Genomic DNA, 26,067 nt, shown 5'->3' on the forward strand with positions numbered 1-26,067 from the left:
AAAAAGGGGAAAAGTGATGAAGAGAGTGTTGGCATAAAGGAAAAATTGAGATAGAGTAAAATAATGCTAAAGGGAAAATCAAAATAGAATTTATAACACCAATCCCAAAATAAAATAAAATAAAATTAAGAAAAAAATAACATAAAATAAAACTTTTTAAAAAGGGTACAATAATAGTATTAATACTAACAGTTAAAAATAAAAATATAATAAAAAATAATGTAAAATCGAGTGTGAGAAAAAAATTTAGTTTCTTAAGTAAAAGATAAAAAATAAAAATGTGAAGTAATGGAGGTCGTTCACTTCCTCCACTGTTCTGCTTGGCACGTCTTTTTTCTTGCGGGTAGTCAGCACAGGATTGAAGTTCCCTGGTGTCCTAAGCCACAACCCTATTTTCAAGCAGGCGGGATCTCTCTGCTCTCTGGTTCTCAGTCTGTTTTTAGTTGTATTTGCACACGAGAGTCCATTTCTGGTACAGCCCTGGTGTGGCAGTGTTTCTATCTTACTATCCTGGGCTGAAAGGCCTCTGGACTCTGGTTCTGTGCGCAATTCTGTGCCCGACTCTGAGGCTGCCCTTCTGGGTCCAGTCCAGCTGTGGGTTGCTATCTAGAGTCCCTTTCTGCCAGCTGCCCTGTGGACCCCCTTCCACATTTGAGGGCTACACTGAACCCAACAGCAGCGAATTTCGTGGGGGACAGTCTTTCTCTGAGGCTCTAGTTCCCACTGCATGGTTTCTCCCTCTAGCCTGGATCCCAAATCTCACCTTTTTTTAGGCAATGCTAGCTGTGTTTAATTCGGCAGTTCTGAGTGGGTGCTCTTTGATTCAGCTGTTCTTTCTACTCTGTGAAAAGGTGCAGGGTCTATCTGGGAATTGGCATGTTTGTCTCCCCCTGAGCAGACCTTCCAGGTGCCCTTGGTCAGGAAGGTTGGAGTTCCAGCTTTGTGGATTCGCAGATGAGGTAACTGGTCCCAGGGCATTGTGGTTGTAAGGTCCCGGGAGGCATCCAAGATCTCCCCAGTTGAAGGTAAGGCTGGGGTTTTGATCACTATCAGTCTCTGATCACAGCCATCTTGCCTTCAATGCCTTCAAGATGGCGTGGCCTCTGCTGCAGAGCTGGCCTCTCAGGGAGAGATTACAGCTGCAGTAGAGGTTGCCCTGCCCGGGGTGGGGGGTGGAGGGGGGGCTGATTCAGCAGTCCCCACAGGTCCCTTGGAGTATAGCTGTCCCTCACTCACAAATACTGACACGCACATCCACGCACTCTCCTTTCCTTCTCTCACTCTTACACTATCTAGCAGCCTGCAGTCCTTTCGGGAGCCACCTAGGATCCTCCAATTTTTCTTGTTTTGAGGTATGCGTGTCATGCTATGAACTTCCCTCTCAGGACTGCTTTTGCTGTGTCCCCGAGATTTTGCATTGTTCTGTGTTCATTTTCATTTGTTTCCAGGAAGGTTTTTTAATTTATTTATTGATGTCGTTGGTAGCCCATTCTTTGTTTAATAACATGCTATTTAGCCTCCATGTGTTTGAATGTTTTGGGGTGTTTTTACTATAGTTGATTTCTAATTTCATTCCACTGTGATATGAGAAGTAGCTTGATAGGATTTTGATCTTCTTGGACTGGTAGAGACTTGTTTTGTGCCCTAACATGTGGTCTATCTTTGTGAATGATCCATGTGCACTTGAGAAAAATATACTATACTAGAGGCCCAGTGCATGATTTAATCATGCACCTGGTGCACCAGCGGGCTGGCTGTCCGCGGGTGTCCCAGGCCTTCTGAAAGCCTCCGGCGCTTCGAAAGCGCCGGAGGCTTTCGAAAGGCCTTGCGCCGGAGCAGACAGCCGGCCAGGTCCCCCGCTTTGGCCTTTGATCGCTGGGGACCTGGCCGGCTGTCCTCGGGTGCCCCAGGCCTTCCGAAAGCCTCCGGCGCTGCGGAGGCTTTCGAAAGGCCTTGCGCCGGAGCAGACAGCCGGCCAGGTCCCCCGCTTTGGCCTTTGATCGCGGGGGACCTGGCCGGCTGTCCGCCGGTGCCCCAGGCCTTCCGAAAGCCTCCGACAGCCATGGCTCAGCGTCCTGCTGGCCCAATCAGCTACCCCGGCCACCCTGAGTCCCGCCCCCTGCGCCTCCTGCTGGCCCAATCGTGGGTGTAGCGGAGTGATGGTAATTTACATATTACCATTTTATTATGTAGGATTCTGCTGCTTTGACGTGAAATGTTCTATAAATGTCAATTAAATCCATCTGATCCAGTGTGTCCTTTAGAGTCACTGTTTCTTTGTCACGTTTTTGTCTGGAAGATGTATCCAGTGAAGTCAGCAGGGTGCGAAAGTCCCCTGCTATGACTGTATTGTTGTCAATCTCTCCTCTAGCAGTTAAAGTCTAGCAGTTTTTTAAATATATTTAGGTGCTCCTACATTGGGTATCCTACCTTATAATAGACAAATATGCAAATTGACCGCACCTTTGCTTCACCCAAGCCACACCCACCAACCAAGCCACGCCCACCAACCAATCAGGATGAGTATGCAAATTACCCCAACAAAGATGGCGGCTAATTTGCATATCAAGACAGCATAGAAAGAAGCCAAGAGATGCTGAAGGGAGCAAAGCTGCGGAGAAGCAAGCAAGCCGGGGGGAGGAGAAGAGAGGAGAGGAGGCGGGGCCGGGGGAGAAGGAAGGAGAGCGGGGCGGGCTGGTGGAGAAGGCGGGTCGGGGGACAAGGGAGGAGCAGAGGCAGGGCCGGGGAGAAGGAAGGAGAGCGGGGCGGGCTGGCGGAGAAGGCGGGCCAGGGGACAAGGGAGGAGTGGAGGCAGGGCCAGGGGAGAAGGAAGGAGAGTGGGCCGGGGGACAAGGGAGGAGAGCAGGCAGGGCGGGGTAGAGTGCAGCAGAAACCCTATTGCAGGATTTTTCCTGCAACGGGAACGCTAGTAAATATATGATTGCCAAGGTTCTATTCTCTTGTTGGATCCATCCCTTTTGTATTATGTACTAATGTGGTCTTTGTTGTCTTTAGTGATGGCCTTCACTTTGAAGTTTACTTTGTCGGATATGAGTATTGGTACTCCAGCTTTTTTTTTTCCTTTCCATTTGCATGGAAAACTTTTTTTCCATTCCTTCACTCTCATCATGTGCATGTTTTTTGTTCTGAGGAGGGTCTCTTATAGACAGCATATAGTTGGCTCATGTTTTTGTATCCATTCAGCTATCCTATGCCTTTATATTGTACCATTGATTTCATTTACATTTTGGGTTATTATTGATAGGTACTTATTTATTGCCATTTTAATTCTGTATGTGTAGGTTTCTCTCTCTGTTTCTCCTTCTCATTACAGCAGTCCCTATAGCATTTCTTGTAATGCTGGCTTGGTGGTGATGTACTCCTTTGGCCTTTCTTTCTTGACTGGGAAGCTCTTTATTTGACTGTCTATTTTGAATGATATCCTTGCAGGATATAGTGATCTTAGTCTTAGATCTTTGCTTTCCATCGCCTTGAGTACTTCATGCTATTCCCTTGTGGCCTATAGAATTTCTGATAAGAAATCAGGTGTCAGCCTTATGGGAGCTCCTTTGTAGGTAGCAGTTGCTTTCTTCTTGTTGCCTTTAAGATTCTTAGTCTTTAATTTTTGGCATTTTCATGATGACGTGTCGGGGCATGGGCCTGTTTGGGTTCTTCTTGCTTGGAGCTCTCTGTGCCTTCTGAACTTGTTTGACTTTTTCCTCCACCAGGTTAGAGAAGTTTTCTGCCATTATTTCGTCAAACATTGACCAGCTGGCTCCTGCACGCCCCCTACTGGGGATTGAGCCCGCAACCTAGGCATGTGCCCTGAACAGGAAGTGAACTGGCCACCTTTGGGTACATGGGATGACACTCAACCAACTGAGCCACACGTGCCAGGGCCACAAGCTTCCTTTGAGGATGAGATGAGATGGTACATGGGGAAGAAAATTCATTTAGCAAATGTTTATTGACACCTTCCATCTGTTCAGCCACAGTGTTATATTAATATAAATTGTCAGTGTATTTTGTACATTAATTGACTATTAGCATGCATTGAGTGTTTGCATGTAAAGCAAATAGAGAGATTAAAAAAGTTGCACAGGTGCTTGGTGGAGTGAGAAGCAGGACTCAAACCCAGATCTGAGCCCTAGGTTGCAGCTCAATATCTCTAATCTCACTCCCTTCAACAAGAGTGCCGTTCTCTCTGCAGAATGACCCCGTGAAGACAGCCAAAGTGGAGTGTGGGGACTTTTACAACACTGGGGACAAAGCAACTATTGACGAAGAGGGCTACATCTGGTTCCTGGGGAGGGACGATGACATCATCAACGCCTCTGGGTAGGTGTGGCTGACCTGGGCCTGGCAGGCTCTAGCTTGCTTCACCATTCCTCAGTGCATTGGGGATGGGACCCGCAGCCTGTTCCTGAATGCAGCCATGTTACAGGGCCCTGGCCTGGGGTATCTGTGCATCTCCCCCAACATCAAAATAAAGTTCAAGAAGGCCTGGAAGTGCAACCACAGTATACATCACACAATTTAAAGAGGGGATATAGGATTGGGAAGGGAGACCTTGTTTGTGGCCCCATTTGTCCCCATTGGGTGCAGGAAATTATTCTCTGTGTTCCTCTAGTGGGACACATGTCACAGAACAACAACAGCAATAGCAGCTAAGCTCATAGAGTACTTACTGTGTGAACGTACACTCCTCTGTGCTTTGCTTAACCCAGTAGATGCCATTATTGTGCTTGTTTTAAAGATGAGAACACTGAGTCACTGACCAGTGAACTAAGTTGTGAAAGTTTCCAAGATAGTGCAGGGAGAGGCCCAGATTTGAACCGAGGTAGTGTGGCTCCCAATCTGCTGTTCCTACTGCTTAGGTGATGTAGGGAGAAAAAGTGACACAAGTAACAACTTCCCTTGGATGCATCAGGGAAATTAGGTTTGTTTTACTTTTTAAATTTCTCCATGAGATGCTGATGTAGTGAGACAGAATTTCCCTAAAGGTTTAAGACAAAGTTTGAGGCTCCCAAGACTACAGTAAGAGTCCTGCTGGGAAGATCCTTGTACCACGCCCACAGCCCTGGAGGACAGCCTCCCACCCCACCGCCCACGAGAGGCAGTGAGGGGAGGCCCGGGGAGCATCTGAGCTTGCAATGCCCAGGTCTTCACATCCTGGTCCACACAGAGCCTTTTCACAGTGCTCTGGCTCCTGTGAAGGTTGCCCTCTGTGCCCAGGGAAGTGTGACTCCCAAACATGAGATGGGAGGGCCTGGGTCACTCCAGCCCTGGCATCTGCTCAGAAGCAGAGCAGGAACCATTGGTCCCGCAGGTACCGCATTGGGTCGGCAGAGGTGGAGAACGCCCTGGCTGAGCATCCGGCGGTGGCTGAGTCAGCTGTGGTGAGCAGCCCGGACCCCATCCGAGGGCAGGTGAGGAGGACAGGAGGTCATGGGGTCTGCCTGTGGGCACTGGAAGGCTGGTGCAGGGGAATCTTCCAGAGCAGTGGGTATGCGGGGCGAACTTATACCATGTGGGCAGCAGGAGGCACTGTGACAATCCTGATTAGATACTGGGTGTGCTGGCTCATTTAACCCTCACAACAACCTAATGAGTTAGAGACTCTTACTTATTATACCCTTTTAATAGACAGAGAAACAGCATAAAGAAGTTAAATAACTTGTCCGGATTACACTTGGAGGAGCCAGGATGGATATCTGAGCACTCTGTTTCCAATGCATTCATTGGATTTATTGAGCACCTACTAGGTACAAGGCCTGTGCAATTCAATGGGGACATAAATCCTATATAATAAAACATTAATATGCAAATCGACCTAATGGCAGAACAATCAGAACTTGTCCTGACCACCAGAGGGCAGACGCTCAATGTTGGAGCTTCCCTCTGGTGGTCAGTCTTGTGCTTATGGCAGGTGAGTGCAGTGGCAGTGGCAGGAGCCTCTCCTGCCTCTGAGAGGAGCAGGCCTAATCTGGCAGTCGGACGTCCCCCAAGGGCTCTGGGACAGCCAAAGGGCGCTGGACAGGCTAAGGGACCCCTTGGCTAGTGCACGAATTTTGTGCACCAGGCCTCTAGTTACAATATAAAAGCAATAAGTTCAGCACAGCCAATCGGACTCATTGGTTGAGTGTAAACCCAGCAATGAGGTTTGATTCCCAGTCAGGGCGCATGCCAGGTTGTGGGCTAGATCCCCAGTAGGGGGCCTACAGGAGGCAGCAGAGTGATGATTCTCTCTCATCATTGATGTTTCTATCTCTCCCCCTCCTTTCCTCTCTGAAATAATAAATAGACATGTATTTTTTTAAAAAGAAACTTAAAAAATGAAAACAATAAGTTCAGTAAGTTACCAACAATTATTAAATGCCCACAGGTTCCAGGCACAGAACTGTACATACATTAGTGGTAAAAATGGTGATGAAAATAATGATGCTGGGGATAATAATAAAGTTAAACTAGGTGCATGTTTTCTGTGTACTAGCTCATGGAATCTGAACATAAGGCCACCATGTTCTGCTCCATGGGATGAACCTGTACTCTGCGCATGTCACAGAGAAGGAATTTGAGGTTAAGTAATTTTGCAAGGGAAAGAGTAGAAATTGAAGTATTTGGATTTGAACCTGGTCTTGTCCGTTTCCAAAGGCTCGGGTGTCAGCTCGTTTTGCCATTCATTGCACAAACACTTTTTAAACCAGGCAACTGGGTGGCACTGACCCTGAGCCCTTGCTCTGGTTCTGCGTTGCAGGTGGTGAAGGCCTTCATTGTCCTGACCCCACAGTTTCTGTCCCATGACCTGGACCAGCTCACCCAGGAGCTGCAGGAGCATGTGAAGTCGGTGACGGCCCCATACAAGTACCCGAGGAAGGTGAGTAGGACCCATGCTCGTGCCCTTCTGAACTCTGCTTCCCCAAGTCTGGTCGGGTGGCCGGGAGATGCTGGAACCGAACATAGAACGAGCATTTTTCTCTGCAGAAGAAGCAATTGGGCTTAGGTGTGGATGCAGCCAACTGAATGGGATGGAACCTCTGTTCTGGGTCAGAATCCCCTAAAATGTGCTGCACATTACCCTGAGGGCAAAAAAATCAGACCAGTGCCCAAAGCTACCCAAGGAGGGTATTTACCATCTTTCAAAATTTGAAAAAGACATCCAAATCAGCCACTTTCTAAGTATTCTTAAACGTGATTCATACTAAGAAATACATTTGATATTGCCAATCAATACTTACTTATGTACACAACAAACAAATGTTAACAAAATTATATATATCCTTAAAACAGGTAGTTCATTCTTTTTTTAGATATAAAATGCATTAATATTTCAAGAAAAACAATTTTAAATATAATAATGTTACATTCAATAAACAATATTTCAAGAAAAATGATTTTAAATATCATATATTACATGGAATAAACATTAATATTTAAAGAGCACAAAGATTTTAAATATAATAATATTACCAAAACTGTACTAATATAGTATAGTATCACAAAGGTTGGAGAAAATATTAAAAATCTGCAAATAACAGGATTATTTTTATTACATTCTAAATATTTTTTTCTCTGGCTCTATTTTTGTTCATCAGTTTTTGTTGTTCATTATATTCCACAAATGAGTGACATCATGTGATATTTATCTTTCTCTGACTGGCTTATTTCACTTAACATAATACTCTCCATGCTGTTGCAAATGGTTAGAGTTCCTTCCTTTTTACAGCAGCATAGTATTCCATTGTGTAGATGTACCACCGTTTTTTAATCCACTCATCTGCTGATGGGCACATATGCTGTTTCTAAATCTTAGCTATTGTAAATTGTGCTGCTATGAACATAAGGGTGCATACATCCTTTCTGATTGGCGTTTCTGATTTCTTGGGATATATTCCTAGAATTGGGATCACTAGGTCAAATGGCAGTTCCATTTTTAATTTTTGGAGCAAACTCCATACTGTTTTCCACAATGGCTGCACCAGTCTGCATTCCCATCAGCAGTGCATCAGGGTTTCTTTTTCTCCGCATCCTCGCCAGCACTTGTCATTTGTTGATTTGTTGATGATAGCCATTCTGACAGGTGTGAGATGATATCTCATTGTCATTTTAATTTGCATCTCTTGGATGATTAGTGACTTGGAGCATGTTTTCACATGTCTCTTAGCCTTCTGTATGTGCTCTTTTGAAATTGTCTATTTAGGTCCTTTGCCCACTTTTTTGATTGGATTGTTTATCTTCCTTTTGTTAAGTTGTATGAGTTCCCTGTAAATGTTGGAGATTAAACCCTTACCTGAGAGAGCATTGGCAAATGTGTTTTCCCATGCAGGGGGCTCTCTTGTCATTTTGTTGATGGTTTCTTTTGCTGAGCAAAGCTTTTTATTTTGATGTAGTCCCATTTGTTTATTTTATCCTTAGTTTCCATTGTGCTAGGAGCTGTATCCGTAAAGATATTGCTATAGCATAGGTCTGATATTTTGCTGCCTATGGATTCTTCTAAGATTTTTATGATTTTCCGTCTTGCATTTAAGTCCTTTATCCATTTTGAGTTTATTTCTGTGTATGGTGTAAGTTGGTGGTCTAGTTTCATTTTTTTGCATGAATTGTTCCAATTATCCCAACACCATTTATTAAAGAGACTGTCTTGACTCCATTGTATGCTCTTCTTTCCATTGTCAAATATTAATTGAGCATTATGGCTTGGGTTGATTTCTGGGTTCTCTGTTCAGTTCCATTGGACTATATGTCTGTTCTTGTGCCAGTACCAGGCAGTTTTGAAAACAGTGGCTTTGTAATATAGATTGATATTGGGTATTGTGATCCCTCCAACTTTGTTCTTCTTCCTCAGGATTGCTGAGGCTATTCAGGGTCTTTTTTTTTTTTTAATCCCATATGGGTTTTTGGAGAGTTTGTTCAAGGCCTGTGAAATATTCCATTGGTATCTTAATGGGGATTGTTTTGGGTAGTATGGACATTTTAATGATGTTGATTTTACCAACACATGAACATGGTATATTTTCCCACTTGTTTATATCTTCCTATATTTCTTCTTTCAATGTCCTATAGTTTTCAGAGTATAGGTCTTTTACCTTGTTTGTTAAGTTTATTCCTAGGTATCTTAATTTTTTTGGTGCAATGGTAAATGGGATTGTTTTTTTAGTTTCTCTTTCTGTGAATTCATTTTCCTATATAATAAAAGGCTAATATGCAAATCGAGTGAATAGCAGAATGACCAGTCACTATGATTTGCACTGACCATCAGGGGGCAGACACTCAACAAAGGACCACTGCTCAGCCTGAAGGTGGGCTCATGGTTGGCAAGCACAGTGGCTTCTCCCACCTCTGCAGTAGCGCTAAGGATGTCCAACTGCGGGCTTAGGCCTGCTCCCCATGGTGAGAGGGCCTAACCCATTAGTCGGACATCTCCGAGGGTTCCTGGACTATGAGAGGGCGCAGGCCAGGCTGAGGGACACCCTCAAGTGCACGAATTTTGTGCTCTGGGCCTCTTGTTGGTGTATAAAAAAGCCATAGATTTCTGGGTGTTTCCTTTATATTCTGCTACATTGCCAAATTCATTTATTAAGTCAAGTAGTTTTTTTGTTGGAGTCTTTAGGTTTTTCTATGTACAATATCATATCATTTGCAAATAATAACAGTTTTACTTCTTCTTTTCCAATGTGGATACCTCTTATTTCTTCTTCTTGTCAGATCACTATGGCTAGCACTTCCAGTACTATGTCAAACCGGAGTGGTGCAAGTGGGCATCCCTGTCTTGTTCCTGTTCTTAGGGGAAATGTTTTTCGTTTTTGCACATTGAGTATGACATTTGTTGTTGGTTTATCATATAGGCCTTTAACATGTTGAGATATGCTCCCTCTATTCCCAGTTTCCTGCGACTTTTTATAAAAAACCAGAGGCCTGGTGCACGACATTCGTGCAGCACTGGGGGAGGGGCGTCCCCTCAGCCCAGCCTGTGCCCTCTCGCAGTCCAGGACCCCTCTGGGGATGTCCCACTAGGGGTCCTTAGCGCTGCCACAGAGGCAGGAGAGGATCCTGCCACCGCCGCTGCACTCACCAGCCGTGAGCGTGGCTTCTGGCTGAGCGGTGCTCCCCGTGTGGGAGTGCACTGATCACCAGAGGGCAGTTCCTGCATTGAGTGTCTGCCCTCTGGTGGTCAGTGTGCGTCACAGCGACCGGTTGTTCTGCCATTCGGTCGATTTGCATATTAGGGTTTTATTATATAGGATGGGCGTTGGATTTTGTTGAATGCTTTTTCTGCATCTATTGATACGATCATGTAATATTTGCCTTTCAATTTGTTTATATGATGTATCACATTTATTGATTTGTCAATATTATACCAGCCTTGCAACCCTGGAATAAATCCCACTTGATCATGGTTTATGATCTTTTAAATATATTGCTGGATGTGATTTGCTAATATTTTGTTGAGGATTTTAGCATCCATGTTTATCAGGAAAGTTGGCCTGTAATTCTCTTTCTTTTAGTGTCTTTATCTGGTTTTGGAATTAGGATAATGTGGGCCTCATAGAAAGAGTTTGGATGTGTTCCTTCCTCTTGGATTTTTCTGAAATAGTTTGAGTAGTATAGATGTTAGTTGCTCTTTGAATGTTTGGTAAAACTCCCCTGTAAAGCCATCTGGACGCAGGCTTTTGTTTGATGGGAATATTTTTATTACTGCTTCAATTTCATCAGTTGTTATTGGCCTATTCAGATTTTTTGAATCTTCCTGATTTAATTTTGGGAGATTGTATTTTTCTAGGAATTTGTCTATTTCATCCACATTGTCCAGCTTGTTGATATATAGTTGTTCATGGTATTTTCTTACAATCCTTTGTATTTCTATGGTGTCAGTGGTTTCTTCTCCACTTTTGTTTCTGATTTTATTTATTTGGGTCCTCTCTCGTTGTTTCTTGATGAGTCTGGCTAATGGTTTATCAATTTTGTTTATCCTTTCAAAGAATCAGCTCTTAGTTTCATTGATTTTTTTGTAATGTTTTTTTAGTCTCTATGTGATTTACTTTTGCTCTAATCTTTATTATTTCCTTCCTTCCACTTACTCTGGGCTTTTCTTGCTGTTCTCTTTCTAGTTCTTTAAGTTGGAAGTTTAAATAGTTTATTGCTGATTTATCTTGTTTTTTGAGGTATGCCTGTAGCGTTATGAACTTCCCTCTCAGGACTGCTTTTGCTGTGTCCTAGAGATTTGTGGTTGTTTGTGTTCATTTTAATTTGTTTCCAGGAAGTTGCTGATTTCTTTCTTGATCTCATTGGTAACCCATTCTTTGTTTAATAACATGGTATTTAGCCTCCATGTGTTTCAATGTTTTGGGGTGTTTTTATTGTAGTTGATTTCTAATTTCATTATACTGTGATATGAGAAGATGCTTGATAAGATTTCAATCTTCTTGAACTTGTAGATACTTGTTTTGTGTCCTAACATGTGGCCTATCTTTGTGAATGAACCATGTGCACTTGAGACGAATGTATATTCTGCTGCTTTTTGGTGAAATTTTCTATAAATGTCAATTAAATCCATCTGATCCAGTGTATTCTTTAGAGTTTCTGTTTCCTTGTTAAGTTTTTGTCTGGAAGATCTATCCAGTAAAGCAGAACGGTGTTAAACTCCACTGCTATGACTGAATTTTTGTCTTTTTCTCTGTTTAAGTCCTCTGGAATTATCTATAGCTATATCTTATGAGAGAGAATCATTGATCAGCTATAGCTATATCTATTTAGGTGCTCCTATATTGGGTGCATTGATGTTTGCCAGGGTTCTATCCTCTTGTTGGATCCATTCCTTTAGTATTATGTAGTTATCTTTGCTGTCTCTCATGATGGCCTTCATTTTGCAGTTTATTTTGTCAGATATGAGTATTGCTACTCCAGCTTTTTATTCTTTTCCACTTGCATGGAAAATATATTTTCCATCCTTTAACTCTTTTTCTCTGTGTGTCTTTTGTTTTGGGATGGGTCTCTTGTAGACAGTATATAGTTGGGTCTTGTTTTTATATCCATTCAGCTACCCTATATCTTTTTAAAAATAAATATATATTGATTTCACAGAGGAAGGGAGAGGAAGAGATAGAGAGAGAAACATCAATGATGAGAGAGAATCATTGATCAGCTGCCTCCTGCACACCCCCCACTGGGGATTGAGTCTGCAACCCAGGCATGTGCCCTGACCGGGAATCGAACTGTGACCTCCTGGTTCATTGGTGGATGCTCAACCACTGTCCATGCCAGCCGGGCCCCTACACCATTTGATTGAAGCATTTATTCCATTTTCATTTAGGGTTATTATTGATAGGTACTTATTTATTGCCATTTTAAGTCTGTATGGCTAGGTTTCTCTATTTTTTTTTCTTGTTCTCATTACAGCAATCCCTTTAGCATTTTTTGTAATGCTGGTTTGGTGATGATATACTTCTTTAGCCTATTTTTTTTTTTGCCTGGGAATATCATTATTTGATCATGTATTTTGAATGATAGACTTGCTGGATATCTACTCTTGGTCACAGATCCTTGATTTCCATTACCTAGAGTACTTCATGCCATTCCCATCTGGCCTGTAGAATTTCTGATGAGAAATCAGGTGTCAGTCTTGTAGGAACTCCTTTGTAGGTAACAGTTTTCTTTCTCTTGCTGCATTTAAGATTTTCTCTTGGTCTTTAATTTTTGGCATTTTAATGATTATGTCTGGCCGTGGGCCTGTTTGGGTTCTTCTTGTTTGGGGTTCTCTGTGCTTCCTGAACTTGTGTGACTTTTTCCTTTACCAGGTTAGGGAAGTTTTCTGCCATTATTTTTTGAAACATGTTCTCTATGCCTTTCTCCCTTTCTGCCTCTTCTGGCACACCTGCTATTCTAATATTGTTATGTTTCATGTTGTCCCATAGCTCCCTTAAGCTGTCCTCCTGTTTTTTAATGGTTTTTCTCTTTGGTTCTGTGATTGAGTGATATTTTCAACTCTGTCTTCTAATTTACTGATATGATCCTCAGCTTCCCCTAATCTTCTGTGTATTCCTTCCAATGTGTTCTTTGTGTTATGTCATTCTTTATCTCAGACTGTTCTTTTTTCATAGCTACTATATATTTTTTCATGATGTTGAGCACTTTTACCATAATTACTCTGAACTCTGATTCAGATAAACGTCATCTCTGCTTCATTTATCTCTTCTGAAGAATTCTCTAGTTCTTTCATTTGGGGGTTGTTTCGTTGTCTCCTCATTTTGGCTGGCTGTTTGGATTTGTGACTATGTATTAGGTAGATCCTCTACACCTCTAAATCTCTAGTGCAGGACAGTGTTAAAAGTTGTTTCAGACTAATTAGATCAAACAATGACTCAAAGCCTCCATAGGCTGCCTCTACTTACAGACTGCTAGGATTCCAACTTGAATTGCCACCAGGCAATTGTTGACAGGTGTGGCAAGAGTTTTTTCAACAGTTTGGGGCAGTTGCTTCTGCCTGGAGGCTAACTGATACTCTTAATCTCTTAAGTGGCCTCAGGGCGAGATGTTTTCCAATAGGGTGTATCAACTGTCTCCCCCCAGGCAAGTCAAATGTCTCTGTGGGGAAGATGTCCCCTTGAGGGAATGACTCAGACCAGGAAACTTGGGGTGTCTGCCTTCTGATCTCTAGCCCTGAGTTCCCAGTTCTAGTTTCTGCTCTCACAGCTTCAGTCCAGTTCACCCTTCCTCTGCCAGAGCACATGGTGGGTGGCTCCACAGGGAATTTAGTGTGTTGGCCCTTTAAGAGCTTACCTGAATTTTCAGCTCTTACTGCTGGGCAGCCGCCATTTGAGACTGGGCGCCACCACCTCACTGCTTTTCAGACCCAGATGTTATGTGGGTATCCTCCTCATTTTTTTTTTTCTCTCTGCTGGGGAGCTCAGCTTCGGGTTAGACCCCAGAGTTCTCAGTGGCACCCCCCACAGCTGAAATATCTCTCCGGGACTTCAGTTGCTGTCCTTGGGCACCCAGCCAGCCCTTTCGCCCCTCGGCCCCTCCTATAAGTCTCTATGCAGTCTCGACTTTTGGTTCGCGGACATCAGGGTTCTTTCCTGCAAGTTTTCCTTTGATTATTGAGGAAGTTTTTCTCTATTTTAGTTGTAATACCAGTTTGTTCCTGGGAGCATATCTGTGCAGCATCCACTTCCTCTGCTGCCATTTTAAATCTCATCTGTCGCTGTTCATTCTTATTCTTTATATTCTACTGCATTTGTTTTCTGTTTACCTCTTTATTTATTGTCAATCCTTACCTGATGATATTTTTTCCATTGGTTTTTAAAGAGAGTGGAAGAAAGGGAGGGAGGGAGAGAGAAAGAGAGAGTTAGAGAGAGAGAGAGAGAAACATTGATGTAGAGAGACACATCAACTGGCTGCTTCCTGTACACACCCCAACTGGGGCCTGGGATGGAAACTGCAATCCAGGTACGTGCCCTTGATGTAGAATCACACCCACGACAGTTTGCTTTGTGGGCTGATGCTCCAGTCACTGAGAAACACTAGCCAGGGCTGCATTTGTACATTAGAGAAATTATAAAATTATTTGTAAAATGTAATATTATCTTGTAATTTAAAATGATGTAGATTTTTTATTTTTAATAGAGAGGTACCATAATATATTATTAAGACAAAAAGCAGGCTATGAGAAAATATACATAATATTATTGTATTTGTTTAAAAACAAAGTTTGAAAGCATACATATACGAACAAGTGAACATTTCCTACATTGTCGGAATGTTTATAGTCAGTGCATGTTGTAAAGCTGTGTAGCTAACAGTTACTGAATATTTACGTCACGTGCCAGGCCCCGGATTCAATGCTTCACGTGCATTCTTATTTCATTGAATCCTCTCCGCAGCCTGAGATGGTCTAACCATGTATTTTACGGAGTTGAAATTGAGGCTCAGAGAATAGAGTTAATCCAGGCAGAGCTGGACCTCAACCCATGTGTCTCTAACAGCAGCACCGTTCGTGCTTTAATGTTAGGCTCTGCTGCCTCCTGGAGAGTAGACTAGGGGATGCCTACCAGTTAGGACGGGCTAGACCATTTTGGCGCCATGCCCCATCTAAGCATCTCTAAATTCCTGAGGCCCCCCTTGTGACATATACTTTTTATTATTTAAGAAGTGAACTCCTATTCATGTGGAGGAAGCCTAAAAGGCCATTAACTTGGTCTAAATAAGCTTCCAAAGAACATGGCATCCATGCCAGAGAAAAATAAAAGAATGAAAGGACAGTTGAAGTACTGAAGAAAAAATCACTAAGAAATTGTTTAAAAATAATGATAATATGAAGTGATATGAAAAAATAGCAAATAAAGTTTCAAAACATATAATGCAGAACTGAAATGCATAAATATGTTGCAATATATATGCACTGGACAGGGGGGGGGGTGGTCCCTCAGCCCGGCTTGTCCCCTCTCACAGTCCAGGAGCCCTAAGGGGCAGGAGGTGACCTGGCGATCAGGGGAAGGCGATGCCCCCATCACACCCCTGTTGCTGCCACTTCCAGCAGCGAAAGCCTCAGCCAGCCCTGGTTATCTGCGTTCAGGTGGCCCTGAACAGCTGGGCAGCCGCCATCTGAGACTTGTCGGCACCTTGGCCAGCCCTGGGTGGCTGGGGGGCTGAGGGGACTGAGCGCCACCATCATTTGGCTGTGGGCGCCACCATCTTTGAGAGCATGGCAGTCAATTAGCATATTCCCTCCTTATTGGCTGTGGGCGCTGCCATCTTTGAGGGCAGGGCACTCAATTAGCATATTCCTTCCTTATTGGCTCTGAGTGCTGCCATCATTGCAATGGTGTGAGAGTCAGTTAGCATTTTCCCCTCTTTATTCGATAGGATACTGTATATGAAGCCCCTAGAACCATAAGAAATGGGAAAAATTCACTGTTGATAACTCATTCTCAAATTGCTCCCCTTAAAAATCAAATTTGACCCCGTGTGGGGCATGTGCCCCATGTTGGACACCACTTGGCTAAATGTTATTGTAACAAACAGCCCCACAGCCACGAGGCTTATTGTAAGAAAGGCTCATGCCACATGCCTGCCCTGGTCTCCTGGGACCAGGATAGAGAAGCAGCCCCCACGTAGGCACCTGCCAGGTGCTGTCAGAGATGGACAGAGAGGGTGGCCAGGCTCAGAGGTTCCGACTCTCCTGTGAGAGGTGCCATGCTTCCCTCCACCATATTTCATTGGTCAGAGCACGTCACAGGCTGCAGCAGCTCCAGGGGCTCAGGAGGAGGACCTGACGTACTTGGCCCCCTCCATTGAGGCCACCACCTGCTGCAGCCTGTTTGGGGGACGTGCAGGGTGAAGAGAGGAGTGGGGACAGGTAGGAAATGACAGCAGGACTCAGGATTGTTCGCTTTCTCCTCACCCAGGTGGAGTTTGTTCCTGAGCTGCCCAAAACCGTCACTGGCAAGATCAAACGGAGTGAACTTCGGGAAAAGGAGTTCGGTCAGATGCAACCGCAGTAAATTCAGCATCCTTCTGAGTGTGACCTTGGGCACACGCCTGGCTGCCGCGGTGCCCCCACATGGCTGGGCGAGGTGGGGGTGCTGAGGGCTGATTGGGAAGGCCCAGGACTGCCAGCATTCCCGCATTTCTGTTCTTTTAAGTTCACATCAGTCACTACCCTGCCTCCAAGGCTCTTGTTCCTTTGGATTGCCCAGGCTGGTGCTCAAATTGGGGCTGAAGATAATAAAGTGCTGACATCAACATCAAGAGTGATCCTGCGTTGTGCATTCATCATGTACATGAACCTGTGGTAAATGCGGTCCCTCCTTGCCCTTCCCCCTCCCCTTAGAGAGAGCACAGGGCCTGGTTCTCGCTCCTGTTGCCTCCCGCACATACCCCAGTGTTCCCAAGTGGCCCTGCACGTTCAATAGATGTCAAGGACCCAGATTTCCAAAAATGATGCTCCATGCAGGCCAGGCACTTTCCTCAGCTAGGTCCCAGCCTAGGTCCAGCGTGGGCAAGTGAGTGACCTGCTCTCCAGGCACTGGAGTTCCACAGGACTCTCCCAGCCTTCTCCAGCGGTGCCCAGTCCCTCATTCCTAGGAGGGGTCAGGGGCCTAGGAGTCTTACCCCTCAGCTTTTCCCCATGTGCAACCAACCACGCATTCCTTCCCAGGGATCCAGGGTCTTCCTGCCCTTCTCCCAGGGCCCAGAGTCCTCCCTAAAAACTCTCCCTCCACACTCTTTAAGTTCTTTCAACTATCAGAGTCTTTTCCAACCCGTCCCACAACCTGGGCATGGGGTTCTATGAACTGACCCTCACTTCATCCATCCTTGGGATGGGACCCACAGGGGCTCATCACAGGCTGGGAGGAGCAGGGGCAGAAGGGGCTCAGCCTGGGGGTGAGGAAGAAGCACATATTGTCTCCTTATTAGGCTGATAGAGTCTCTGCCATGTTTTGATGTTTCCACCTTCACACGTGGTTTCCAGGACTAGTGAGTCAGGGAAGAGAGTGTGGAGACTCAGACTTACCCTGAAATGCCCTAGACCAGTGAGTTATGTCACTTCCAACTGGGGTTCACAGACCAGAACTGGAATTCACTGGCCTCATTCTAATTGCAAGAGAGTCTTGGCAGTGAAAGAAACATGTGCACACAGTCTTCAGAGAGTTCTACATCTCTACAATATTCCCATTGTCAAAGGTGAGAAAACCGAGGTACCAAGGGACAAGAAACCTTCTCAATGTCACAGAGCTGGCAACTGGCAACTGACTGAAACCCAGCTTCCTGGCCCCTGTGTTCTTGACCCCAACACTGTTGTTACAGTCCCACACAGGAGATCCACTGAGATCCAGAGAGGATCCCATGGACTTTTCTTCTTGTCCCCATTCTTTTCTAAAAAGGGAGGAGTGACTGCTTTTTCTGCTTGAATGACAGGGGTTCTTTTTTTTGTAGTTTGATACTTTTGGTGTTTAACCTTTACTAGCCCTGCCTTCTCACTCACTCCTTCCATGAACTAAAAGGCTGTCTGAGCTGAAAGTTCATCATTAATGAATCACTCAGGAAGAACAAGACCCACACTCAGAACCAAGTCTCAGCCACAGCAGGGGTGTTCTAGGTGTTTCCAGCAATCTTTGGTGGTGACTTGAACAGTGGTATTTCTCTCCTGGTTCAATGGAGGTTGGGAGGTAAAATGTCATGGGAAAGTTGGGCCAGAAGAGTAGAGATGCGCTACCCCCCAACAACACCCCGAAATGGCTCTAGTAGAGAATTAACAGTTCAAGCCACTACTTGTGACAATACCACTCACATGTGCATGCCTGGGCCAGGTGCTTCCCAGGCATTACCTCATGCAGTCCTTTCAGAGAGCCCAGGGGACACATCTGAGCAGCAACCCCCACACCGCCATTTTTTCAGACCAGAAGACCAAGGTTAGAATAGCAAATAGCCTGCACATGGGCCATCTTATAAGTGGCTGAGCCAGAATTTCAGCTCAAGACTTTGGGGTTCCAAAGACCCTGCATTTTGCTAGTACAACAACGTTATACTTCAAATCCCAAACTAATACAAACAACCAACATTGATTATGCCAAGCACTGTGCTATATGCTTCCACAAACTATTCCATCTAATCAGAACCACAACAAAACAACCATACCCTGGCTGGGTGGCTCAGTTGGTTACAGTGTCATCCAGATACGCCAAGGTTGTGGGTTTGATCCCTGGTCTGGGCACATATAAGAAGCAATCAATAAATGCATAAATAAATGGAACAACAAATCTCTCTCTCTCTCTCTCTCTCTCTCTCTCTCTCTCTCTCTCTCTCTCTTCTCTCTCTCTCATCAATACAAATACACATAGGAGATTAGGTGTCATTATTGTCACCCCCATTTTATGAATAAGGAAACCAAAGCTTACAGAAAGGAGGTCAGTGAAGGTCAAAGAAATGATAAATGGCAGATGTGAGGCTTCAACTTAAACCTTTCTGCCTCCAGAGCACTGGCTTTAACTACTGGGCAACACTGCCTTTTGCCTCTCATTTAAATGTGAACATTGGAGGGACAGGGCTGGGAAAGGGGAGCCAGTGAGCCACAGAGAACAGTGAGAGAGCTGCATTTGACCTTGTTTGCTCATTCACGCTGCACGTCATCCCACAAGAATTGGAGGTGACTTCATATGGTTTGTTTTTCTTTTCTCTTTATTGTTGAAAGTATTACAGATGTCCCTCCCTTTCTGCCCATTGACCCCCTCCACCCCGCTCCCACCTATATGGTTTGTCCTTCTAACGATGTGTCTCCATGCAGGCCTAAGATTGCCCTCTGCCCTATCCTACCTGAGTAGCTTCTTCCTTCTGAATCATCCAATACCTGCCAAGTTTTCTACCCCATGTGTGGCCAGGAGCTATTTGGTTATGTACACACCCCTGAAAACTGCTGACCAGAGAGGACTACACATTCAAACTTCACTTTTCTTTTCTGTGACAATCGGAGACCTGACCCAACTGTCTCCTAGACAATCCCCAGTTCCAGGTAAGACGGAGGCAAATGAGAGGTGAATGGCAGCTTGTGTGTGTGTGTGTGTGTGTGTGTGTGTGTGTGTGTGTGTGTGTGTGTGTGTGTCTGGGCCAGTAAGTATATACAGAGTCTGGAACTGAAAATCTGCAAGCCCGACTGTAGGTTGGCTGGCCTTGGGTAAGTGTCCTAACCTCTCTGATACTTCATTTCCTTAACTGCAAGATGAAGGTGGTGATATTGAGTAGGAGATCCATGGGGATATGCATAGACTGTACCTAGCACAGTGGCTGGCACATAGCAGGTGATCAATGTAATGTTAGACAGCTGTGCATGGGGTGGAGGGTGCAGAGGGAGTAAAAAAGACCGAGAAGGTGAATATTTGGAAAAAGACTCCACTATGGAGTAGTGGGTTCACATTATATAAAAGGCATGGCTTTCATTTTTTTAAAAATTTTCATACCTAACATGGGGGTGGGCTTTAGAATTTGCTGGGTGCTACAGGGCACCTCAACATTTATCGATTCCTTACCCTTTTAGACACAGTGTCTATTGCACTTGGAATGTCACTGGCAAAGAGATTTTTGTAGATTATCTTTCTAATCCTGTGGGCAGCTGGGTGGTAGGTATTGGTACTGTGCCCTCAAGTTCAGAGACACAAATAGTGACCAAAATCACTCAGCTGGTAGGCAGTGGAACCAAACCTGACTGTGTAACTCTAAGGTCCCCTGGGACACACTAAGTCTGTTTTCTGATAAAATAAATAGTTTTTAAAGGCTAAAGTCTCATGAAATCAGAGCTTTATTACTGGAACTTAAGGCACTGTGGGCCTGAGCATAGAGTAGTGGGCTGAGCCACCCCTCAAAAGCCAGTGCCAAACTGAACTTAAAGTATTTCAAATCATTATATTATATACTATATATTATATATTATATGTTTTGTTATATGTTATATGTTATATATTACATATTATATATTATGTATCATGTATTATGTATTAGGCATCATGTATCATGTATCACATGTTACATATTATATATCATATGTTATATATCATATGTTATATATCATATATTGTATATCATATATCACATGTTATATATTATACTAGAGGCCCAGTGCACGAGATTCATGCACTGGGGAGGGGGGTGCGTTCCTTAGCCTTGCCTGTGCCCTCTCACAGTCTGGGACCCCTTGGGGGATGTCTGCCAGGCAGGCATCCCTCTCGCAGTCTGGGGCTCTCACAAGTCCAGGACCCCTCGCTCCTTACTGCCCGCCTGCATTGAAGGCAGGAGAGGCTCCCGCCACCGCTGCTGCACTCGCCAGCCATAAGCCCGGCTTCTGACTGACCACACTCCCACTCTGGGAGCGCATTGACCACCAGGGGCAGTTCAATGCAGGAGTTGCCCCCTGGTGGTCAGTGAGCATCATAGCGACTGGTTGTTCTGCTGTTCAGTCGATATGCATATTAGGCTTTTATTATATAGGATTAATTGATTTCAGAGATGAAGGGAGAGGGAGAGAGAGATAGAAACATCAATGATAAGAAAAAATCATTGATCGGCTGCCTACTGCACACCCCACACTGGGGAGCAAGCCCACAACCTGGGCATGTGCTCTGACCAGGAATTGAACCTCAACCTCCTGATCAACACTCAACCATTGAGCCATGTCAGTGGGACTCACACGATTGTTCTTTAAAACTATTTTGTAGGATGTGCTGAGATCAGTAATTTTCAATCATTTTTATCCCATGGCACAAATAAACTAATTACTATAACTCTGTTGCCGGGGCTGACCAGCAGACCCTGATGAATGATTTCTCTGACACATGATTTGCTGTGAAAGAGAAGGCTAAGGGGCTGCCTGGCTAAAGGAACCACAACCCCATTTTCCTGCCTCCTTAGGCTTTTATTGTAACAGCAGCTTGAACTAAAATTAACTATTAGATACTATCAGCAGGGTAAGTATCTTTGAGAAGACACATGTGTGTGTAGTGTCCTTTAAGCAAGGGCATCTAAAGAATAAACATAAAGATTCCAGCAAAACACCCTTGTTTGGAAAAGTCAAGGCAGGGTCTGCCGCCTTTGGCAAGGTCCCCCTAGAGGCCTCCAACCTTTCGGAGAATCCTCCTTACAGACTTTCCAACCAAGTCCTGTGCTTCCCCACACTCTGTGGCACACCAAAAAATATGTTCTATTCTTTGCACTCTGACCAAAAATAGATATTATTTTTATTCATCCACACTAGTTGGCTATTATTGTGTTCGCTGTTGTCATTTTTTTAAATTGACATTCTAAGGGAAAAGAGGTCAGTGCTCCTGACTAAATAGTCAGGTATTGCATGTTTTAAAAATTCTTGTGGTACACAGGTTGAGAATCACTGCCTTAGATTATAATGCCCGAGAGGGTATGAATGCTTGCAGTCTAAATAATATCTGATGGTATCTAAAACCATATGTGGCACAGTAAATATTTGATGAATGAAAAATATATTTATCTGTAATTCAGACATTTTGTAGACACACTGTATCTTCACTCCCCAATTTTCATCTTTTAGTTTTCCAAATTATGGCAAAAGAGAAAATCTAACATTTTGTTGTGTTCCAATGTCAGGCATTGTGAGGAATATCTATATATATATAAAAGCCTAAGTGACTATTCGACCGTTCAACCAGTCGCTGTGACATGCACTGACCATCTGGTGGCAGATGCTTAATGCAGGAGCTGCCCCCTATGGGACCACTGCTCAGCTGACTGATGGGCATCAGGCCCAGGGCTCGGGGCTCACGGCTGGTGAGTGCAGCTGCAGCAGCGCAAGCCTCTCCCATGGACACCCCTGTGTGCCCCTCCCCCATCCAGACCAGGATGGGATTGGGATGGGGAACAGCATTGGGACTGACTGGGCGTGAGCCTGCAGCTGCTTCTCGTTCATGGGGCGCTGGTATTACCCTAGGCGGAGGGGGCCTAAGGAGAGGCAGTGGCAGCAGGTGCAGCGGGGCTGGGATGAGCGGGAGCGGCAGCGCCTCCCGGGGCTCGGGCTCCTCCCCAGCTGCCTGCCACTTCGCATACTACTACATCCCTTGGACTATGTTGGACTGCCGGTTTCAGCCAGATCCCTGCAGGCCAGGTCGAGGGACCCCACCAGTGCATGAATCTGTGCACCAGGCCTCCAGTGTATACATATACATATACATATACATATACATATACATATACATATACATATACATACTATATACATAGTTATAGACACAGATATACATGCAGTTATAAATATCACTATAGTAATACATAGTGAGATATATCAATATCAATATGGATATAGATATAAATACAGCTATCAATGTAGTTATAGGTACAGATATGATAAAGTTATAGCTACAGATAGTGACAGCAGATTTTGGCATAATTATAGATATAGATATTGACAGTTATAAAGATAGATATACATGAAGATAGAGATGGACATGTAAGTATAGATATACCTATGTTTAGCCTTCTTAATGTATTAATGCAGAAGCTGGACACTGTGGTGTCTGCTCAGCAACGTATCCCTGTTCCTTCTCATTAGATGCTAGTTCCAAAGCTCAAGCAGCCATCTTTTATGAAGCCTGATTGTTCAATGAGTTTCCCCAGAGAGTGTGTTTGATAGTAGAAACCCCCAGACCTGGATTATTCATCTGTGCTGAGTCTGTGTTCACATGCTTCACACAGGATGTCATTCATTCACTACTCCAGGTGTTGCTAATATTTCCATATTTTAGAGGGAGGTTAAGAAAATTGCCCAAAGCTGTGTAGGTGAGGAGTGAGGGCTGGCATATGAACCTGTGTCGCTTGGCGCCTAAGGGCACGCTCTCAGCTCCCAAAGTCCTCCCAGCTGAGTGCTTTCGGTGCTTGGCCCTCTCCCATGATGAAGATTAAATCAGAATTTCAAACACATTTACAGGATAACATAATGCCAATGTCAGTTCTTTGTTGTTTGATTAAGAGAGGTGTATTGGATAGCTAGGTCTGCTGTTACAAAGAACCACAGTCTGGGGGGCTTAAACCTCAGGAATTTACTTCTCACAGCTCAGGAGGCAAGAAGTCTGAGATCAAGGTGTCAGCAGGGGGGTCTCTTCTTGGGCTTAGCTCTGGGCTTGAAGTTGTCCGTCTTCATGTTCACACCACATTCTCCCTCTATGTGTCTGTGTCCCGATCTCTTCTTATAAGGACATCAGTTATATTGGATTAGGGTCCACCTAGTGACCTCATTTTAACTTAATTACCTCTTTAAAGATTCTTCCTCCAGCCCTGGCTGGTGTATTTTCAGTGGTTAGAGCATTGGCCTGCACATGGAAGGATCCTGTGTTCAATTCCTGGTCAGGGCACGTATCTGGGTTGCAGGCACATGCAGAAGGCAGCCAATCCATGTGTGTCTCTCACATCAATGTCTCTCTCTCTCTCTCTCTCTCTCTCTCTTCCTCCTCCGCCCCTCCTTCCCCTACCCTCTTTCCATTCTCTCTGAAAACCATTGGAAAAATATCCTCAGGTGAGGACTAACTAACTAGAAAAGATCTCCTTGGGTGAGGACTAACAACAACAACAAAAGATTCTTCCTCCGAATACAGTCTGATTCTGAGGATTAATTAATTTCTTTGCTAGTTCACTCCTTTTGGTTAAGGGGTTTTTTGAACCGTTCTTGGGTAGTTTAAGTGATCTTCTGAGGTCCTGTGTATGAAAATAACAACGGAGTCTGGTATTCTTGCTCTAAACCAGTTGGTGCTGGTGGAGGGAGGTACATGTTGGAAATAACAGCAGGGGAAATGGGCTTCTTGGACCAGCTCTGCTCCTAAACTTGCCTTGCAACCTGGAGAATTTCCTCTTGGGGTGTTGGCTTAGATCAGGGTTTTTAAGCTTAAATGTTCACAGAAGCTGAACAGGCGGGTGTGGCAAAATAAGGAGTGGTGGGAACCCTGCAAAGTTGGAGAACGTCCCATTTAAATAAATCCCATTTCTAATCCATTTTCTCAGTGGATAGAGCATCAGCTGTCAGACTGAAGAATTGGTGGGATTTGGAGGGGGAGAGGTAACCAATCGAGGTGTGTCTCTCACATCAATGTTTGTCTTTCCTTGTCTCTCTCCTTCCCTTCCTCTCTCTCTAAAAATCAATGAGAAAAATATCCTCAGGTGAGGATTAACAACAAACAAACAAACAAAAACACCAAAAAATGGAGCAGATAATTTTTTCTCCAAAGGAAATGTGTTTGAGGGCCAGGCCTGGATCAGCTGATACCTCAGGGCCTTTCTTCCAAAGGTGCTCCACAAAACAAAAGATGGTACTGTTAGTTGGCAGGCACTAAAAAGGAAGGGGTTATTGTAGTTCATGTGGCCTAAGGACCATGCTGACAAGCAAACTCTAAGGGGTGAACTTCTCATATGTCTGTGCTCTTTTCTGCAGACAGTAATCCAATGACATATTTAGCTATGGTTTTCCTACTGGGAATGCAGAGCACGGTTCTGGGGGCAGCATCAAAATTAATTGAGGTTAGGTTATTATGGGTCAAAAGGACCTGAGCCCAGCCAGCGTGGCTCAGTGGTTGAGCATCGACCTGTGAAGCAGGAGGTCAAGGTTCAATTCCTGGGTTTCGGGCTTGGTTCCCAGTGGGGGGCGTGCAGGAGGCAGCCTATCAGTGATTCTCTCTCATCATTGATGTTTCTATCCCTCTCTCCCTCTCCCTTCCTCTCGAAATAAATAAAAATATATTTTTAAAAAGGACCTGAAAGTAAGCTGAGTCAAGTTTTATTGGTCTATTCTGAGGGACTGTGGTCAAGCAGTAGCATCTAACTGCTGAAACCAGGCGAGGGGGCTTCCCTGTTTGCAGTGTTGATGTGCTTGAACCTCCAATCTGTTTGTGAGGAAACCTTCCCTCAGTCAACATTCTCATGGAAAGATAATTCTAGCTTAAGCCACTTTTTTACACTCAAACTTCAAGAAGGAACCTAAGAAAACAGGGTTTTGATTCTGTAACTGGACAAACAATGGGTCCATGCTGCCTGTCACTACTTAAGCCAATTAAGCAGAGACAAGCTTGAATCACATATGAGCATTTATTCCAATACTAGAGGCCCAGTACACAAAATCCTTGCACAGGTAGGGTCCCTAGGCCTGGCTGGTGATCAGGGCTGATCCAGTTCCCAGCCTCCCTGCCTCCTCCTTCCCTTGCTCCCTCAGCGTCTGCTGCTGCCACTGGTCGCCTGCTATGTCCCTGCCTCCCCGCCTGCTCCACTGCCAGGCTTCCACCCCCCACCTCTCTGCCTCCCCGCCTCCTTTTTCCCTCAATTCCTCAATGCCCTGCCACCTCCTCTGCCATTGGTTGCCTGCCATGTTCCGCACTGTCCCCTGGTGGTCAGCGTACCTCATAGGGAGCAATCGAACTCCCGGTCTCCCGGTCAAACTCCTGAGGGGACACTTTGCATACACACACACACACACACACACACACACACACACACACCCTAGAGGCCCAGTGCACGAAATTTGTTGGGGGGTGGGGCAGTCCTTCAGCCATGCTTGCACCCTCTAACAATCCAGGA

General features: G+C 44.7%; 2 protein-coding genes across 2 annotated transcripts in view; both read left to right on the top strand.

Annotated features, from left to right (window-relative positions):
- LOC307092385 (acyl-coenzyme A synthetase ACSM1, mitochondrial-like) overlaps positions 1–16,506 on the top strand; it is a gene marked incomplete at its 5' end in the record, with an annotated part of 46,394 nt that extends 29,888 nt beyond the window's left edge. The window contains 4 exons of the mRNA XM_079759680.1: positions 4,211–4,338; positions 5,330–5,429; positions 6,758–6,877; positions 16,404–16,506. Of these exons, the coding sequence (XP_079615806.1) occupies positions 4,211–4,338; positions 5,330–5,429; positions 6,758–6,877; positions 16,404–16,499 (444 nt within the window). The 3' untranslated portion in view covers positions 16,500–16,506. The remainder of the gene's footprint in view (positions 1–4,210; positions 4,339–5,329; positions 5,430–6,757; positions 6,878–16,403) is intronic.
- Positions 16,507–19,410: 2,904 nt separating this feature from the next.
- LOC307105584 (acyl-coenzyme A synthetase ACSM1, mitochondrial-like) overlaps positions 19,411–26,067 on the top strand; it is a 48,331-nt gene continuing 41,674 nt past the window's right edge. The window contains exon 1 of the mRNA XM_079781438.1: positions 19,411–19,507. The gene's annotated coding sequence lies outside the window, so the exon portion shown is untranslated. The remainder of the gene's footprint in view (positions 19,508–26,067) is intronic.

This window comes from Cnephaeus nilssonii, assembly GCF_951640355.1.
Source record: "Cnephaeus nilssonii genome assembly, chromosome: 2".
Lineage (NCBI taxonomy): Eukaryota > Metazoa > Chordata > Mammalia > Chiroptera > Vespertilionidae > Cnephaeus > Cnephaeus nilssonii.